Below are 20466 nucleotides of genomic sequence, written 5' to 3'. Positions count from 1 at the left end.
TTGCTGTATTTTAATTTATGCAGTGCTTAAAGCAGTTACCTTCAGGGTTGGGGGGAAAATAGGAACTTTTCATGAAGTGGTCTCTTTTATGTTGGTGGTGTTTGACCAAAACCATGATGAGAAAAACTTAGAAGGATTTTTACCTGCCACAGGATGCTAGTTGTGATATTTTTTAAATAAAATGTTTGCTTTTGAATGATAAATGTACTATTATGTACTGAAATGTCAGCCTTGAGGTTGTCTTGGTCCTGTGTTCTTTTGACAAGACGAGGAAGCACAACGGTGTCTATCAGTGAATCTGATCAGAATAAAAATGAACTTGTAAGCCAATGAAGTGAGTCTAAACCACTTTATTAGAAGCAGCATTGAGTTAAACAGGAGCGATACTGCATTTGGTTTTGAATGATGAATAGGACTTCAGTTTCAAAGGTTGTTTCCTCTGTCTACTTGATGCAAACTTAGTGTAGCACTGATAAAAGGTTCCTTCTGACTCACCTGATTCCTCTGCAGATTTTAGATGTGAAGAGGTCCAGTTTCGAAGTGTATAAAAGACGTTTCGCACAAGCTGGTAACTCCTCGGGCTGCTCTTTGTTTTGCCTTCATCCTGATAATTTTTAATATTTTTAGTTGTCTCTCTTTTCATCTTTTTCTTGTCTGTCTTATCTCCGACATCACTTCATCGTGGTTTTGCTTCCTTAGCAACAGTCCCAGGGTACTGTTGGCCTTTTCCTTCTTCAAGTGAGAGAGACTTCTTTCCTCCCAGTGGCTTTCTGGGGCATCATTAAGTAATGTCACTGGTAAAAATGAGAGGGGAGATGGTGTCCAGTGATGTGTTTGGGCCAATGCAGAAAACCCTGAGGACCAAACATCTTTGTCCTTGCTGAGGTCAGGCACGGCAGGGGGGTGAAACCGTGAAAAGCAGTTCTCATGCAAGTGTCCAATAAAAGCCTTAAAGACCTGATTTTTCTGGGGTAAAATCAGTGCAGTTTGGAATAGTACTGTGGAAACATGGATTTGTAACTCGCTTATATCTGTAAAGCATGAGAGACTTTACTTTTCCTCCTTAGTGCTCCCAAATACACAAGTATTTCTGCTGCAGAAGGTAAAATTCATTTGGAACGGCAGGTAAACCTCTGTGGGAGGTTAAACTGGTCGCATGTCTGCTGAGAGGGAAACTATGGAGCCGGCCCTACCTCCTCGCTCCTCAGGCTGCATGGTGTCATGCCCCTTTTGGCTAAAACGGGTTCACGGTGTGATATTTCTGATTGAAGACAGGCAAGGGGAAGTGCTGCCCGAGGTCTAGGCTGGGCTAAGGTGCTGCTCTGGCGTGGGTCTCCATCAACACGGCAGGAGGTGGAAAGAGAAAAAGTAATCCGACTGGCAAATATAAGCCAATGGCCAAGACAGTTTAAAAATTGTTTCTTTTGTGAAGCATAACATAGATAGTTTGCATGTTTATGCCTCAGTCCACGGGGATGACGGAACAGTGTGTAGAATCTGAACAGAGCCTTGAACCTTAAGCTACTCGGGGCGTGAGGTACAAACTGGCCTGGCGTGTCCCCAGGAGGCCTCACGCTGCCCCCTCCAGTGACTGCTTAAAACACATTAGTGTTCCTGGCTGGAGAGTTTGGGAAAGTCATGGCCACCTATGTTTGACTTGGCATCTCCTCTGTCATATTCCAATAGTAATGATAAAGAAGTCCTTGGTCCATTTAGCAAAGTACTGAACAGAATATTGTGCGACTAGGGCATCTTACCCTATTTTTATTCTGCGTTGTGTCTTGGGCTTCAAAATTGTGAATGTTTTGATCAACTGTTTGCAGTATTACAAGGTCATCTTCTTTCCTCCAAAGGCCAGTTTCCAAAATACTTTCAAGTATCGAGTCATTTTAATGCTTGTGTCAAGGGATCTTCAAATTAACTTTATACAGGTGGTGTGAGTTTAAAAAAAGTCTTCCCATGTGTATTCAGCTGCATTCATCACCTTAGGTCTTCTTCAATATTCATGTCTTTTACCTGGAATACTATTTTTGTCCTCAGTGATAACATGTGATTTTTCCTCAAAACGAAACATACAGTTTATTTTTCTTGTCAAATTGCCCTTAAAAATCTCTTGGATTTTTTTCTGCTATTTGTATCTCCCAGGATTTGAGCACTTGTTGATGCTTAAACTTTCTTTATATTTATGATAGTGATCATTACTAGGTAGCAAATAACAGAAAAATATATTTTCTTTGTGCAGATGCACAAAGCAGCTTTCAAAACATCTTGTGTATGTTGCTGGATCTTACTTAATGTTTCCTCCTAACCCATCATAAATGGGCCTCACAATGCAGTCCTTCGGAAATATATCCGAAACCATTGCTGCTTTTTTTTCTCTTTAATGCCACTGCAAAAAATGAATCTAAAAAAAAGTTTTTAAAATGTGTCCTTGAACCACAGAGTGGGATTTGATGGGGAAAAAATATCCTGTATTGTTATCAGTCAAATAGAAGGTAAATGATGAAAAACTATTAATTTATTAAGTCCTAAGCCTCAGTTTAGTAAGACTTGGTTCAATCAATATCAGTCTTCTGGTATTTGAACTTATTTGCTTATATTTTAAAGAAACTCGTTGCAATGTGGTAATTGTTCTTTATACTAATCAGCCCACAATGGCTTCATGAGAAATACGTTTGAATAACTTAAAATAGTAATTGGAACAAAAGTCAAAAGCTGTGTGAGGGAAAACACGGACTTCCCTTAAGGGGAGAAGATTCATTTCTCTGCTGATCTCATAGTTTAGGCAGATGAAAGGCATGGCTGAGATGGCAAGGGAGGAGTTCCTTCCAGCCGTGATGGTCTGTAGGTGCACTCAACGGTGAAGTCATACAATGTGCTTAATACCAGTTTGACACAACTTCACAGGCTGATTTAATTGCAGTCCATAAATGCTGGTGTAATTGTATCTCCAGTTCAATTAAGAAACAAGGTTTTTACCACACTTCTTAAGTGGAAGTAAATACACAGGTCTTTGGAGCTATCTTAGGAATTAGTGAGCCTTAGTTACTGGTGCTTGAACATATTTCAGTGAGCCATAGCTATATTTTTTAATTTTTTTTTTTTTTTTTTTAGATAAAAGAAGAATAGGTGCTGCCATTCTCCTACAGGTGTGCTTTCTGTCAAACGGCACTTCAATAATGATGCTCAAGCAGATTTAAAGAGACTCAAACAGTTTAGATCTTAATTGATATTAATAGGAATAACCCTCAATGACATGAATTTGGCAAGCCAGGAATTGCAGCTGTTCTCAGCAGTAGTGGCAGTAACAAAGATAATTAATTGTTTTTCCCTGGGAGATATATTTAGATTGTACAATCTAAATATTCCATTCCCTGAGCCCTAATTCAGGCTTGTATTTGTTCTGCAAATACAGTAAATGAAACTAAACTTAATGTTTTTTGACTGTCACACCATAACATGAGCTATTGCAATTATTTTTAAGAAATAAAGTATTTTAAATATTTATTACGCAAACCTTCAAATGATGACTTAAACAGTTAATGCTGTATATGAATTTATTAGCATAAATTAAGTACTAATTTGTTTAGGGTTTTTTTTGCGGGGGGGAAGCTTTGTAAGAGTTGGTTTGTAAGTTGGTTTATATACTTCGACTGGCCCCAGCAGCAATGTACAAAGGGTATCATATTGAATATAGCAGAGCATGTGCTCCTGGCAGAGTTTTGGACAAAAAGTATTCTTGAGTGAGCACAGCTTCGTTCGCTAAGAACTTGCGGTCAGCGTTATAATCCTCGTGGGTTATTAAAGAATATGTCAAGGTTCAGTCTTGAAGTGCGCAAGGATGCATTAATGGTACTGTCAAATGTTAAGACCCATCGTGCAAGAGACCTCTGCTTGGGTTATTGATTGCCAGGCTTTAAATTCTTTAAATTTTGCTTAAAACATTGTTCTGAGTGGTGATGAATCTTCGTGGGTACTTCTCCCAAAGATAACCCCAAATGGCGATGACCGTTGAAGCGCTCGGGACCTGGGAGGGAGTGAGACACCGGAGCTGCGCTGCAGCAAACGCCTCCTGCATCCCCATCTTCAGGGGCGTTACAGCGTAAGTGGGCTGCGTGCTTGGGGAGTACTTACTTCTGGTCCTGGTTCTTGAAGCTGTAACAGATACGCCCACAAGAGTGTATATTCATATGCTTTAAGTGTGTGGTTTTTATGAACACTTATTTTAATAGGGATTGTAAAACTCGCACATTTAAATGCTGTTCTATAAAGCGACGTTGTTCTGACTGAGGGTTTCTTTCATCAGTTATTTATTTCCACAATACGAAGTCGCTAGTGTGGGTATAATTTTGTCTACGCCAATAACATCCGCCCTGTAAATGCAGCATTCATGGAACGCTCTATGGCTCGCTACGATAGTAATTTCCTATTACAGGTTTAAAATCTGTGTATCTTAAAAAACAGATAGGAGGCGCGGGGTGGGAGCTGCCGCCGTCTGTGCTGGGTTGGTGGTGGAGGTGATGGTGCGGGCTCTTATGGAGGCAAAGCAGGTGCCCTCCAGCAGCTCCACAAATGTGTCCCTTCGTAGTCAACACATGAGGCTTTATTTCCCCCTAAACTAATATGGCACTAAACCACCAAACTAAACATTTACCTTTGGGATGTAAGTATTTCCTAAGCTGAGCTCCTATCAAATCGTGCATTTATTTGCACTGCTGGGTGAGAGATACAGACTTTGCAGCAAGAAAATCTGTCGTTTATAAATGGGATGCAGCTCTTTTTTTCACTTGCATCTTAAATGAAATCTGAATTATACATCATGCCTTGCATACAGCAAAAGTAATAGGTATAATGAAAAAATGATTGCATGTGATCAGTAGTAGTAGTGATTTGAATGTTTTCTCCTGTATCTTTCCTTCAGCCTACTGCCCAGAAAAACTACTTTGTTAGTGTATTGAAAGAAGTTACTTGAGTTCATCAACTGAGGTATTTCAAAACCCCATTTCTCTGGATCTCCCTGTGTTATTTTGGCCATTATATGGCTGGAGTATCAGTTGCTTAGGATGCATATTAAAAATATTGCACAATCTAGGTTGGCGTTCAGGTCTGCCTCTTTTCAACAACAGTGGATTTGAGAGGAAAAACTGCTTTTGCTGGTGTTGTAAAGTGCAGTGGACCGCTCTTAACGAATGGGGGAAACTTAGAAATATGGTGCCATAAAAAAAAAAAAGTATTGTTATCATTGGGATCATAGATCAGGCCAGACCAGCTCTTTCTAGAGTGTGTGTACGTACACATATGTTTCCAAGGAATCACAAGGATTGTGTCTGCTTCAGTGATTTAGCCCTGTCGCGAAGTTCTGTAGAACAGCTGCAAAGAATAACTAGTGCAGCACCAAAGAAACGGCCTCCTCGGTAACTCCCTGACTCGAAATCACTCGCAAGTAAAATCGTTCTGCTGCAGAGCTCCAAAGCCGCGTCTGTCTTCTGGGGAGAATTGACTGGTCGTATGGTTCTGCATCTCTTTCTTTCCTGCTGCTAGAATATAATTAAAGTTGCTAAAAATATATGCTTCCTAATATTGCTTTTTCTGTGTAGGCATCTGCTATTATTCTATTCTCACGGGAGGAGATGGTACAAGGATGAATGCTACTTAACTCTATTAAGTGGTCCATACTATATAGAAATGTGAGAGCTCCTTATTTATGGCCTGATCTAAAGTCCCCTGAAGTCTTTAAATTATTTAAAAAAAAAAAAAAAAAAAAAAAATCAGAGGAACCTGCTGGCTTTGTTAGTTTTACAGAAGTATTTCTACCCATCAGATGAGAGGAGACTTCTGAACTGTGAACTACCAGTTTCTGGCTAGCCTGTGAGAATTCGCATTGTTAGTGCTAAGGAAATTAGTAGAGCAAATGGGGGCATAATTACTGCGCTTTTACAATACTGACATCATACCTAATTATGGTTTAATCTACAGAACATACTGTTTGTTTAATAAGTCCCAGCAGAGGTAGTTCAAGCATATGTTTTCACATCACCTGGAGGTAGCTGGGAACGACTGTGGTAACGCTGTCAAAGTGACGGTTTACACGATTTTACGTATTTTACAGTATACGGCATGGCTCACTGTCGATATGCATGAAATCACTTAAAGGTAAGCAGTAATAAGCATGTAGAGCCAAAGTAGCTCAATGCAAAGAGAGTCTTTGTTCCCCTTTATGTGTGGTGAAACCAAGGCATAATTTTCCTAGCACAATCTCAGCAGCTAGCAAAGCTGGTAATAAAATCCTCAGCATCCCTCCTGCTGAACTGAGATCTGGGTATTGCTAATAAAGGTTAAACATTGATCATCCTTTTGACCTGCTAAAATGATGATATCTGCAGGTTTTATCCTGAACTTACTACCCGAGGATGTCTTTTCTTGGTTTTTCTTGAAAGCTGGCCAATTTTTCCTGAATATGAAGCTCTTGGTTTCCTTTCCTGTCTCCTCAGCCATCAGTTGAATTTTAATTATTGTTCCCCACATGTGGAAAGTCTCAAAAGTAACATAAAGGTTTTTGGAGAGAGGAGAGTGGGGACCCGAGTATGTATTTGTGATGGTTGTCCTCTAGCCGGTTTTGTTGTAAGGTGGGACCATCCTCTGTGAAAACCATTGTATGTCGTATTTATTCAGGTGCCCACTAACTCCTTACTCAGCACATCAGGCTTATGAGCCTGATTTCCATGACCGTGGTGGAAGTTTTTAAAAGTTAGGATTGCCTTGGCCGCCCTTCAATCCTTGGATACCACGACAGCGTTAAGAAAGCAGTTACATTAAAAATGAAATTATTTCATCCTTGGTTTCCGTACAACTATAACCTTTAGCACGTGTGTGGAATAATGCATACCATCGTATCGATTCTGTTCCTGAGGGTGTCTTTAGTTTTCTGACGGACTGTTTCCATCCTCTTGACCATCCTGTGTGACACAAATAGCTCTAGGGATGGCACGGATCTGAAAAATCCTACATAAGATGTGAGTTTCCTTTTGTTTATCAAGTGTCCATGTGTGTTGGCAATAAACTTTTTTTTATTATTTCTACAAAGTTGCTTGATAATACTGTATCAAAAATTGTCTTTATTTTCCCTTATATCTGTTTTGATATGTGTGCAGTATTTTTTAAAAATACAAGTTAACATTTATGAAGGATAATAGAATTTCACCTTAATAAGCCAAAGAAATAATTATCTAAAATGATAGTTCTTTGGTTTTGGTTTGCCTTTGGATAATTCAATACTTAATTTATATATATATATGATAGATTTTTAAAAAGGTATTAATGTTTCAAAGCATTCAATAAATACATTTGTATGATAATTTTTTGTATAACATTAGATAATTCAGAGCAATAGCACTTGGTTTTCCTTGCATAATGAACTGACGATGATCCTAGAATGCAACCTAAGGCAAGAGCTCCTTTCTGCAAGAAAGCTCGCATCAGAGATGGGCGATGCCTAGCTTGCATTAAAAATAAAAGGTTTTGTTATCGGTCTGTGCTTGAGGCCTGTGATGGTCTTCTCATCCTTTTATCAACTCAACTCTTCTCCCTAGTGTCAAAGCTTTGACTGTTTCCTTCTTGTTTCCGAGGAGCAAATGGGCATATGTGCTCATTAATCCTCTGTGTCGTTACTCGAGGCTCACATAACTCGCCCCGTGCTATTCCCGCTGTCCTGTGTGAGGTAATAAATCCAAGCAGGGGTAGTTTCAAAACTGGTTTGTAGGTAGCTGGGTGACACTGTGCTGTTCTAGGTGATGCAATATGTATATATATTGGCTATAATTTTACAAAGCAGAAAGGAGCTTCAGATATGAAGTCCATCCATTATTTTGATGTGATCCTTTGTAACATTGTCGTTTTAGACAGAATACAAGCTGCTCTTGTAAATGCCACTTGAAATTTTCCAGTAATAACTTTTTACTAAATATTACATCTTCCTACCTCAAAATAATATGTTTGCCTGCTCAGATATTCACATTCAAGGCATACTGACAGCAGCAGCTAAAATCACAATACATTGTTCTCTAGTGGTGTGAAAATTATTATTCAGTGAATACTTTTCTAAATTACACCTTAAATTATCAGTCTTGGATCATGCTATCAAAAAAGTCAGACCTGAACTGCAGAAGATCATAATTTTAACTACTTTCCCGATGGTTAAATTGCAATTAAGCCTATATTAGGTGACCCTTTGGTGTGCCATTGACTTAATTCTTACAATTCAACTTAGAACTGTTGATTGGAGTTATTTAAAATAATGGATATGACTTCAGTCGAGCCCAGCATAAATATGGAGCTATTTGTAGGACTGGAGTCAATTTTAAAATGATTTATATGAAAAATAGGTGTGGTTGTTGTTGTTGCAAGTTTCTAATGTTACTACCACATTTTTAATATTTGTTCTGAGCTTTTTCGGTATTAAAGTTATGCAGCATCCAGTTCGAATGGAATACTTAACCCTGGTAATAACTCTCCTTTTAGCTGTTTATGTAGACTGTATTTAGAAAGGAATTTTAGCTTAGCTTTCTGATAGTGCTTTCATCCTTTTAATCATTGAGTTTAGTATAAGGATATCTTATAGTCTTTAACCCCATTTCCCTGTAGATTAATTATTCCAATATAAAATGAACATGTATTAAACATATGTAGTTGCTTACGGTGGCAGATTCAGCTGTTTCATTTCATATAAATCTCTTGTTGCACAAAACAAAACCTTTGTATTTAAGACTTCTCTGGTCATTAAAATGGAATTATGTAATAGGCTTCCATCTGCTATCGAAACCTGTTCATCATTATTTCATGTCATTTTAAGTGGGATCATTCTGAGATACGGTTAGTGACAGCAGGCTTGCCGCTCCTGACTATGAGAGCATGGTAGGACAGGGCTCCCTTCCTAGCTGCAAAAATATCTTAATGTTTATTGTCTTCTGATAAGGTTTTCTCCAAGAGTTTGGATCTCGCTTTTCCTGCCTTGCCGTTCTCCGTGTCATTATGTACTATGTTCGCCTACTTAAATTGTGTGCAAGTCGCAAGTTCTTCCATACATCTCCCCCAGCCCGTTACATTAATCGCTGTGGGATAAAAACCAGCTTTGCTATCCATCAAACTCGGCCACTATCTCCGTGACACTGATCATGGTTAGCAGAGCAGTTAGTATTAAATGATTGGCAATGGAACGACAAAAGAGTGGGTAGAGAAGATGGATAGCCCCGTGTTAGTGCGCTTAAGTGTGAGCTGTAAGCGGCAGTTCAGAGCTGGGTAAATATTATCTGATTGCTGTAATGACAGCTAGGCTGCCCGTTATGGCAAATGTTCTCTCTGTAAGAGTAGCCGAGTACTGGAACAGATGAGCTAAGGAGGACAGAAATTTCACTGCAGGATTTAAGAACTGCATTGATAACTGTGTGCTAGATAGGCCTCGGGAAACAAGGCTGTGCTTTACATCCGAGGAGCTGGGCTGGGTAACGTCATGAGGTCGCTGCTAGTCCTCTGTGTTTTGAGGTTCTCTGAAGTCGCTGATGACTCCCAGTTGTTCCTGAAGCACACGGGTGGGAGGGCAGGGAGAAACGCTCACTGAATCCAAAAGAAGTAATAGAGTATATGAGCTCTTGTGGTTTTTCTTGAACAAACCATTTAGTTGCTGGAAGACTGTAAATTTCAGGATTAAACTATCTGGTACAATATTGAAAACATAATTTTTGGCAAAAGGAACAAAATTAGTCCTTGAGTCCTAAAGCAAAGCAAAAAACCAAGTCAACCACCAATGATAACAAAGCCTCAACATCCTTCTCCAGGGAAATAAAAGGGAAAGCAAAAAAGACGGCTCAGTTCAGTCCAGATACTATACAGTTCCTTTCACACTGCTTTAGTTTTTTTTAAGCATTTAAGATAACTTGCTGGTTATAGTTCTTTTTTTCTGTTTTTTAAGTATAACTTCGTTTTCCCATTATACAGTCATCTGAATTACTTACATCTTATCTAGCTGTAGCTCTCCTTCATGAAGGTACCTACACTTTAAAAGAAGACTTAAAACTTTACTCTTAATCACAGTGTCGATGAGCAGAGCAGAATTTTTTTAATTCTCACAATGTTCTTAGTACCTGCAAATATTGCAACAGTTTATGTGCTTTTCCTTCCTTGCTTGGGCAGATGTCATTCTATTAGAGTTGCAAAGATGCAAAGGAAATAATTTTGTTATGTTTTCCATGGTAATAAAACTACTGAATTAAAACCACGACGTCATTGATTACCCTTTGATATATGAAATGTATCTAAATTAATTCTCTTCCACTATTTGCTAAAAATGTTAGTGTGTGAAAATTCACAATTATAGAACATCTGCTCAACCGAAGACTTATCAAAGGTATTGTAATAAGCTCCGTAATGAATGTGTTCAGCTTTCAAAAGAGAAAATACTGTGTATGGCATTTACTTAAGTAATTTGTCCATCTTAAGAAAAAAAAGCAATTTTGCTGTGAAAACATTACAATTAAATTTGGAAGCTTTACAATTAGCAAAGTTAAAAGTGTAACTTGGAAATATCTAAGTGAAAACAGCTAGCACAGATAGTAGATGAAAAAGATTCATTTGAAGTCCTGCTTAGAGGCACAGTAAGTGGCGCAGTGCGTCGAATTGGGTTTGAAATCGGCTCAGGGTGACTTGTTCTTAGTCCCAATCCTTCTGCTCATTTCTTCTGCTTTTCAGGAGTTTGTCTGTCAGCCCTTTTTGAGATTTGATCCTGGGAGTAGCTGAAAGCCTTCGTCTTTTCTCCATTGAGCTTCCTGAAGAAGCAGCAAGCGTGTATGTGTACAAAAAAATGTATTATGCAAGTCACCTCTCCTAGAATTTCTTTTGCATGTGAAAGTTTGTGTTGCTTATCAAGGTATATACTCGGACTGGGAAGCACATGTTGTCCTCGTATGTGAGCTCTTGGGTGCCCTGTGAAGGGTCCTGCCAAGATCCTCACAATTCCTCACAAAGACTAATTTTTTTATTTATGTTTGTGGTTTGGTTTTTTTTGGTTGCTTTTTTTTTTTTTTTTTTAAGTTGTCTGGTACAGCCATTTCCTCCTGGTGAGGAGGCTTATACCAGAGCAAATGAAATGATAATACTATGAACACATGATGATAATACAGACCAAGGTGGAGAGGCTCAGAGGTTTTCACATTCCGTGTAAATGGTTTCTTCAAAGACATTTTGTTCTGTGACATGGGAAAGAGAGAAGACTTGTTTTGGTGGAAATCTTTTGAGGGCTTTCCACAAATGAGAACACTCTTGCTCATGTTCACCCTGGCACTGTCTAGCTGTCAGCAGCTGAAAGGGCACGTTGTTGACTCTGTTGTGGGGCTTGTCGTTCTTCATACGTAGAGGGATAAGTGATGGCTACTTTGACCCTCCATCCTGACATTAACATTCAGTCTAAGTCTGGCTGTTTGGAAAGAAGGACAACTTCACCCTGGGGAGCGTGTTTGCATGTTTTCTCCAGTTTTCAGGGAGGTGAGAGATAATTGTGAAGACCTGGTTCGTAGTGAGCTTGTTGGGACTTCAACTTCCCTTCTGTATAGGGCTACTTGGAGTAGGGATTGGTAAATGGCAAGATTATAGGTGATGTTTTTCTATTAGTATCTCTCTATTGTATTAAAGAAGGCATCTGGCTATTCTGTAGTATTTTTATGTCATTAGAGACCATCACTATCATGTCATTTTGTAGTTTGCTGAGACACGTGTTATTGTGTGACCCTTTGCTGATTAGGTAAAAATTGTCTCGGGAATATTTGGGTCTTTCTCATTATCTGAATATGTCTTAGATTTCTCTGTCCATAAAGTGTGCCAAATTAAGGCTGAATAACAGCCTTCTCTGGTTCAAATCCACAAGAGGGGGCGCAGGGTTAGTGCTCTTAATGCAAATACTTTTTTGTCAAAGGAAGAACAAAGAATGAGAGGAACAAGGCTGCCCCTGGACTTACCGCCTGCCCACCTCCAGAAATACTTCAGGATTTGTACAAAGCAGTGCATGTTTCTAGGCTTCTTGTTAATACTGATCTCTAACAATATTTGCTCAGCCTGATCCATAAGTTACAGTAGCGCTGAGCAAGTCTGAAAAATATGAAGAATTATTGTAGCTGTGTGGTGTAAATAAGGAATTTGAGCGTGAATATTTATGGACTAGGTTATGGGCTGAGAAGTAGGATGTCTGATGTCAATCAAAAGACTGACCAGACTCTAAACAAGATGTCTGTGACCTTGCTGGGGGAAAGATGTGCAGACTGAGAAAAGCTTGCGTGTGGCATTTAAGGATATATAGCATAAACTGAACATACAGTGCTTCTAGTGACTGGTACCTGTGCATGTGCTTTGCCTATGGATAAAACAATTACTTGATTAATAAGTGCTGAGTAAGTGATAACTAATATGCCAGGAACTGAATAAATACGCATAAAACATATATATTCCTGTTTAGGAATGCTGTATACGTATGAACGTACCCACAGCTGGCTAAGCCCCTTTGCGCCACAGAAGCACGAATCAGGGTCTGGTAGATCTTGAGAGAGATTTTTGGATCCTGTGAATAAAACTTTACTCTCTGACTTTGAAAACAGCTTTGTACTGAGCTGGGTAGGACAGAACTAAATGATAACATTTTTTTTTTTTTTTTATGCTCTGAATGTAAAACTCTGTTTACTGTTTTGCAAGACTTACTCCAGGGATTTTGTCTGTAGTTCAGTGCGGCCAAAACATAAATGTTTTACTGTATGCTGGGCTCTAAAAATGTAGATTTAACTCAAAAGGTATAAAAGGTAGGAAAAGTATTATATAAAAGTCTGAAAAGGTGTAAGTAGGAAGTGCTGTGCATGCTCTTTCTTCCCATCTCCCTTTCAGTTACAGTAATTTAGGTTTTAGCATATGATGAATTCTCTCATAAATTACTATTGGAATATACTTTTCAACTTTTGAGTAAATTTTGCAGAAATTAATCTGCAAACCCTTCCATGTTTCAGTGAGAGATCAAAGAAAATCCCAAATGGAAAACATGCTTGGGGGGGGGGGGGGGGGGGGAAGTTCTGAGTTCTTAAGCTCTTGTATTGAAGATAACTTAATTAAAATCAAAGCAAAACTAATTAAGAACATAAAAGTGCAAGGTTTTGGTTGCATAATATCCCTGAAACATGGCAGAATGGGTTTATTATCATCAGTAGAAGCTCCTGGTCATGCGGGCAGGTGATGCAGTCACCAGTGGATCCAAATGAAAATGTGCAGCTGGATTACAGTTTTTTGACCACTTTACACTCTTTCTTAGTCTTCCTGCTCTCTTGCTTCTGAAAAGTTTGCTATTTTGGCAGGCAATTCCCCTTCTTTCCTGGGAGTTTTGTCTGGGTACGCAGTTGGCGAGAAACCACTGGAGCACTTGTATGTGTTTATCTTTTTTATTCGTGGTTTTCATGGTTCTTTCCTTGATCTTGCCATTCCCAAGTTGAAAAGGAAAACATGTTTACACACACATCCCCCTATTCTATGTGCGCCTTTTCTTGCCCTTTTCACTCCTTGAAAAAGGAGAGGAAATGGAAAATTCCAAAGTTTTTTGTTTCACTTGAACCATGGTAAAAATATCTTTTATTTTTTTAATGAATGCAAAATGTGATGAAATTGAATTCATGAAACATTCTTACTTGAAGTTAATCTTAAGCTATTTTTATAAAAACTTCTAAAAATTATGTTATGATGATCTTTTATCCCTAAACATCTATTCATATAAAGCTGTATCATATCATTCAAAAGCTTCTGTTTCACTGTGGGTTTTGGATTAGTTTGCACATGTGATTTTTATGGATCTTCAGTGAAAGCCTAATGAACAGACTCCCTGCTAGAATGGATCAAGACTTTATTAGGCTGTGTTTTGTTCACTTTGAAAAGTGTTGCCATATGGGAGATATGTTTCTTCGGGCTCTTGGGTGCTCTTAGCAGATGGAGACTGAAGTGCTCTGAAGACAGCCCACCAAGCAGCTGCCATCTAAGCGGGGTGGTGGGGTCACGTAGACCATAGCAGAGGCCTGGCAGATCTGTAGAGCGCCTAAGCAATGGACTTCTGAAAGAGGGGACAGTGCTGACGCCTGCAGAGAAAAACAGTTCTAGAAATCATCAGCTTCTCTGCACGTCTGGTTCCTTGATGAAGGCAGATATTAATTAGATTCACAGCGAATCACTGACATTCTCAAGATAGCACTGAAGAAGCACTCAATTGTATAAATGTTATCTCCTGTATAGTTCCTTTCACGAACCCTGTTGACCTGCTTTTCATAATTGCATTCCCTCAAATAAGAAGGATCCAGATACCTTTCACCTCTACCAGTCAATGTGATCACGGAGAGTGATCTTTATCCCTCATCATTTAGGTGCTGAATGCATGTTTACAGAGGCAGCTGCCTTATTAAACTAGGAGCATTCCTGTGGTAGGCATGCATTGGCTGCTGTCTTGTGGGCTGGTTGGTTGGTTGGTTTGCTTGCCTTTTTTTTCCCCCCTTGTCTATTAACAGCATAATGGGTTTTTGGTTTTCCAAGTTTAGTGTAATTGCAGAAATTATAATTGTAATTACTCTTCTAATGGAGATTTTGAGCATTGTCCTCTTAAAAATGTGCCTATCTTCAAAAAAACCAACCAACCAAACAAACCAACAATGAAAAAACAAACCAAAACCACCAACAAGACACTTTTGGCTCTAGAAGCATTGACTTTAAAACTAAGGCACTGGCTTTTTTTTTAAAACAAAACAAAACTTTCCTTCTAAGAGGCATTGCCAGGTGTTTGCAACACAGGATAGGAGTACTATCCTTAGGGAGGCAAAGCTTTCATTTACCCATAGAGAGATGATTTCTAACCATCTGCTCTGTATCTCAAAGAAGCGGTATGTTAAAAATGTGAATTTTCTCATCCGCTGGGAGCCTGCCTGTGCAGCAGCACACAACACAGAGGGAAGCGGTGTGCAGAGAGGTGTCACTGAAAAGAACTGTTTTCTTCACTTAGAAGGCCGTCTTAGATGACCCTTTTTTAGGAAGTGTTTTTAAAACAAACAAAAAAAAAAAGCGCCCACTAATCAGTGTGTTTATGATTAACTGGTCCAATTCATTTTTGTAAAGATAACAGGTGAAAATAAAGATAGTTCTATAGATACACAAAAGAAAACAATTTGAAAAAGCAGTTTCAGAGCCAATAAAACGCTGAGCTAATATTAAGCTGCTTTATTCAAAACAAGATCTGTTTTTCAGTTAGTGCTTTTTTCACTCTGCTGTTTATTTCTCAAGACAGAATATAAAAAGCTTAGATCTCCATAATTTCTGTACTGTTGAATAAAATACAAGCAAGAGTTTAATTGTATGGGAATAGTGAAATTATTTCAATTTAAAAAAAAAAATGTGAAAAACAAACCCTTTTTCCAATCACATGTGCTCAAAACTGAGCTATGTATGAAGTAGCTTTTTAAAAGTTGTTTGTGTCCAGTTAGGCTTTTTTGGTATTCTTTGCCCAAAATAAGAAAAAAAATTCAGATTTAGTTGTGTAGAGATATGTGACCAGCTGCAGCTTTAAAAAAACCTGGTGCAGTCAGAGGCAAGGGATAATCACCTACACCAGTGCTTGCTGACTGCTGTGTCAATGTTCCTCCTCCAAAAAAAAAAAAAAAAAAAGCTTGATATCTTATTTCCCATCAGCAAGATACCAGTGTTTTGTGTCAGACTCTCATTACCCTTGAGCATGGTGAAAGGATACCTCCCTGTTCCATATAGCTCCTTGTTTGAATGCTATTTACCAGGCATTTATGGTGTTTTTCAGAGGTCTCTGTCAGATTCCTGTTCATTACGGCTGGCAGTAGCACTATTCGGATGCGTTTTGACTGGCAGTTGACATTGAGTAGTGAGAAGGGATTTTATTACAGATAAAATTATAAAACATAAGGGAATGTTGCAGAGGAGAAAGGTCTTTAACTTAATGGTAGCGTGGCTTTACTGGTTGTCTTTCTCTCTGCCTTAAATTTTACATTTCCGAGGGAGCGATGTTATGGGCTAGGTAGAACGGGGATCGGTTCCTCTCGTACCGGCTTCCTCCCTTACTGCTGGGGTTTCGTCGGTGACAGCCCCAGGACTTGGGGACAGGGTTTAATACAGACATTGCACCGAAAAGCTACGAAAGAGCAGTTCTGCACGTTTCACCGTGACTTTATTGGCATCACTGTAAGGTTTGGTTACAAACTAGACTGAAATTCTTCATCGGCTTCAAATGTGGTTTTCTTAACACTGGGCACTGCTTGCTGCCGTGTGTAATTAGACTTGGGAGTATTATGTTTTGGCATAAATGGCAGCATTGATTTCTCCTTTTACCCAGTTATTGATGGGACTTAGGAAAGAAACACGATTTCTTTTTCTATAGGTATTTTGCATGTAGGTAATTGAGTAGGTTCATGTAGAACCAGTCACTTGTGTAAATTTGACTGTGTAAGTGTTTTTACAACTTTACATTTTTATATTTGTTAATTAACTTTTTTTTTTCACTTAGCCATCAGTTCAGAAATCTATAAAAAATAACATTTGGAAAAGTCTAATTTGAAATACTTTGATCTTATGAATCTTAACTCATGAAGTTAACCATTTCAACTATCTTTTGCTCTGATTGCTCTTGAATGGCATAAATAAGTGGACATGGTAGATAACTGGTTTTTTGCTAGTTTTAATATTCCCAGGTCTGTTACAAACAGACATGTTATACACAGAAAATAATAGTTCACACTGTAGTACAAGGTTTCCATAAAGAAATAGAAATTTACTGTGGATTTCAAGAGTATTATAAAACCAAATATTAAACAGTTCTTCATACAGGTCTTGCTCATACTGCTGTATATCTTTGACATGTGGAACTTGCCAAACTCCTTCCCTCTTTGACTTCCAAGATGTTTTTTCAAGAGGCGCTATTAAAGCTGGAACTTTAATCATCTCCTTGAAAGATTTAAGAAAACCACATCCATGTTGTATTGGATTTGTGAGGCAGGGTTTTGGTAGCGGGGGGCTACAGAGGTGGCTTCTGGGAGAAGCTGCCAGAAGCTTCCCCTGTGTCTGACAGAGCCAACGCCAGCCGGCTCCAAGATGGACCCGCCGCTGGCCAAGGCCGAGCCCATCAGTAATGGTGGTAGCGCCTCTGGGATAGTGTATTTAAGAATGGAAAAAACCCCTGCGCACCTGCAGCGGGAGAGAGGAGTGAGAATATGTGAGAGGCACAGCCCTGCAGACACCCAGGTCAGGGAAGAAGGAGGGGCAGGAGGTGCTCCAGGCACTGGAGCAGAGATTCCCCTGCAGCCCCTGGAGAAGGCCATGGCGAGGCAGGCTGTGCCCCTGCAGCCCATGGAGGTCCACGGTGGAGCAGATCTCCACCTGCAGCCCTTGGAGGACCCCACGCCGGAGCAGGGGGATGCCCGAAGGAGGCTGTGACCTCATGGGAAGCCCACGCTGGAGCAGGCTCCTGGCAGGACCTGTGGCCCCGTGGAGAGAGGAGCCCAGGCTGGAGCAGGTTTGCTGGCAGGGCTGGTGACCCCACGGGGGACCCACGCTGGAGCAGTCTGTTCCTGCAGGACTGCACCCCATGAGAGGGACCCACGCTGGAGCAGTTCGTGAAGGACTGCAGCCCGTGGGAAAGACCCACGCTGGAGCAGTTCGTGGAGGACGGTCTGCTGTGGGAGGGACCCAATGCTGGGGCAGGGGCAGAGTGTGAGGAGTCCTCCCCTGGGGAGGAAGGAGCGGCAGAGACAGCGTGTGATGAACTGACCCCAACCCCCATTCCCCATCCCCCTGTGCCACTGGAGGAGAGGAGGTGGAGAAATTGGGAATGAAGTTAAACCCAGGAAGAAGGGAGGGGTGGGGGGAAGGTGTTTTAAGATTTGGTTTTATTTCTCATTACTTTACTCCAATTTGATTGGCAATAAATTAAACTACTTTCCCCAAGTCAAGTCTGTTTTGCTGGTGACAGTAACTGGTGAATGATCTCTCCCTGCCCTTATCTCGACCCACGAGCCTTCCATTATATTTTCTCTCCCCTGTCCAGCTGAGGAGGGGAGCAATAGAGCAGCTTTGGTGGGCATCTGGTGTCCAGCCAGAGTCAACCCACCACACCTGTGCATGTAAACTTACACTTTTAATTATACAGTCGCTCATTTTTTACAAAGGTAAACAACTTAAACAACTGAGCACTGTTTGCTGTTATAGTAGATGCAAGGAATTAAAATACAACAAAAACGCTTTGATTCCTACACAGTTATAGGAGCGGTGTTGTAGCTAGGTTAAGCAATGTGAAACGTATCTACGTAATAGTTGCAACTTTGACTTGTTTGAAACTGTAGCCATCGATAGTTTTAGAAACTGACCTTGAAAATGAGGGGTGCACATAGGAAATGATAGGTTAATTTTAACAAGGTGTTCCCATTGTTATTTTCTAGAGTAATAATACATAAATGTCCCAAAAACTGTGCCACAAGAGTTTCCCTTTGAAGCTCAGAGTCAGGTTTACAAGCATGTTTAGAAACACATCTTACAGTGATTAGTGTATATACTGTCTGCAAAACAGATATTTTGTTCAGAAGACCAGTTGAGGTGTTCTGAGGAACAGTGGTTTTTTGTTGTCACACTGATTGCCGGTTGACGTATCAGACTAAGAAATTAATATCGTAACAAATTTACTTCATGGTGAAATAGAGAGAAATAGAAATTCTTAAAATTCTGTTTCGTAGAGGTAGTTTATGCTAATGCTGCTCGTGTCTGGTTGGAACGGTTATGGGATGCTCCCACTGAAGCACTGGAGCGGGATGTTAGGCTCTGCAGCCTAAGTAAGGGCATTAGATATCTCATTAAATTAGTTCTTCACATTGTTTCTATTGTTTGCTTTGCTTTCTGATTTCACAATCACTTTATTTTCGCTTTTCATTTTGCCACTTTGTTTTTCCTTCATTTTTAATCATTGCGTTCTAAAACATTCTCGTTTTCAGAAGAACGTCAGTTATGTGACGTAGGAGAGTTTCCGTGTCGTGATCGCATGACTTGTGTCTCCCAGCACTGGCTGTGTGATGGCGAGCCTGATTGTCCTGATGATTCAGATGAGTCTTTAGACACATGTAAGTAAAGACAGACCCGATCTTATTTTATCTTCCTTTTAACAGTAACGTTTATAGTTGCACTAACTATACAATTGAAAGGTTGGATTCAATTTTTTTTCTTGTAACTCCTGAATAAATCTTCATATCAAGGGGAACAGGTTACATTCACTGTGTAGGTGAGAGACAAAAGAAATGGAAGGGATGGAAGGTGTTTTGTTCATGTGCCACTCTGTAGTGAGCGCTGTCGCCAGAGCATATGTTCCCTATGCTCTCGCTGAGCTGTGGATGAGCTGTAGAGGGCAGAGGCAAAGTCAGACACAGGAAAAATGTATTCCTCTAAAACAGGGGGAGGTGGGCTGGAAATGAATAGTGCAAAATGTTTTCAATAGAAGTATGAAAAGCATGCAAACATCAAAGGGAGGAAGGAAAGAAGATGTAAAAACTATGAGGGGGAAAGAAGCAAAGAAAGGAAAATGAGGAAAGCTTTAATAAAACATGTTTAATTATAATAAAAAGACCTTGTTTTTTATTTAATGTGGCTAAGAGCTTCTGAAGACCAGAGTAGCAACCTTACAGCCTTTTTTCGTATCAGCCTTGTAGACTACTGATGAGGTGATATTAAACCTTAATGTTCCCTTGTTTCCTGCATTCTGAGGAAAATGAGGGAATTTCCTGGTTTTATCCCCAGCATAATCACTTAATGTAAGAGAAGAACCATGTATTTTGTATCAGAGCAATACTGACAATCAGGAAGGCTAGAAATGTGGTTTACTGCTGTAAGAAAAGAAAATATCAAATATCGGACAGTATCTAGGAGTCTAACCTTTAAAACAAGTGACAGAAATTCAAGGTGTCTGGAAGCCATTTCTGTCTGGGCAAACATTGCGCCGATGATTGCAACCTTCCTGCTCCAGCGTTTGGTCTCTGGAACAGATAGGAAAATTGCCTCTGGGGCTCCAGTGAGGGTGCTCTGATTAATTGCCTTTGAAACACTTTGGGATTCTCAAAAACATAATGTTGTAGTTGGAAGCATCAGGTACAGTTAAGATTTTATTACTGCACTGATGATTGATTACTGTCTAATATAATATTTTCAAGCATAGCGTTAGTATCTGCAGTTAAAAGTTTTTCTGCTAACTAATGAATATTGTGATAAGAGCACAAAAACAGTCATGCACAGAGTATTTAATTTGTCTCCTGATACTTAGCACGTAATTCCAAATCCAGCGGCTTGCTGGATGCCTAGATGTTCCTCTCACAAACTTTGCATGTTTGTTGTGCTGGACCATATGATCTGTACTCAGTA

The 20466-nt window shown here is 39.7% G+C and overlaps 1 protein-coding gene across 1 annotated transcript in view; it reads left to right on the top strand.

Annotated features, from left to right (window-relative positions):
• LRP1B (LDL receptor related protein 1B) overlaps positions 1-20466 on the top strand; it is a 756289-nt gene that overhangs the window by 152604 nt on the left and 583219 nt on the right. Inside the window, exon 2 of the mRNA XM_087732714.1 lies at positions 19053-19178. Within this exon, the coding sequence (XP_087588840.1) occupies positions 19053-19178 (126 nt within the window). The remainder of the gene's footprint in view (positions 1-19052; positions 19179-20466) is intronic.

Source organism: Nipponia nippon, unplaced genomic scaffold (assembly GCF_047370975.1).
Source record: "Nipponia nippon isolate SJK-2023a ecotype South Korea unplaced genomic scaffold, ASM4737097v1 scaffold_5, whole genome shotgun sequence".
Lineage (NCBI taxonomy): Eukaryota > Metazoa > Chordata > Aves > Pelecaniformes > Threskiornithidae > Nipponia > Nipponia nippon.
Note: the sequence above shows the minus strand (reverse complement) of the source record. Positions and strands in the feature narration are given on the sequence as shown.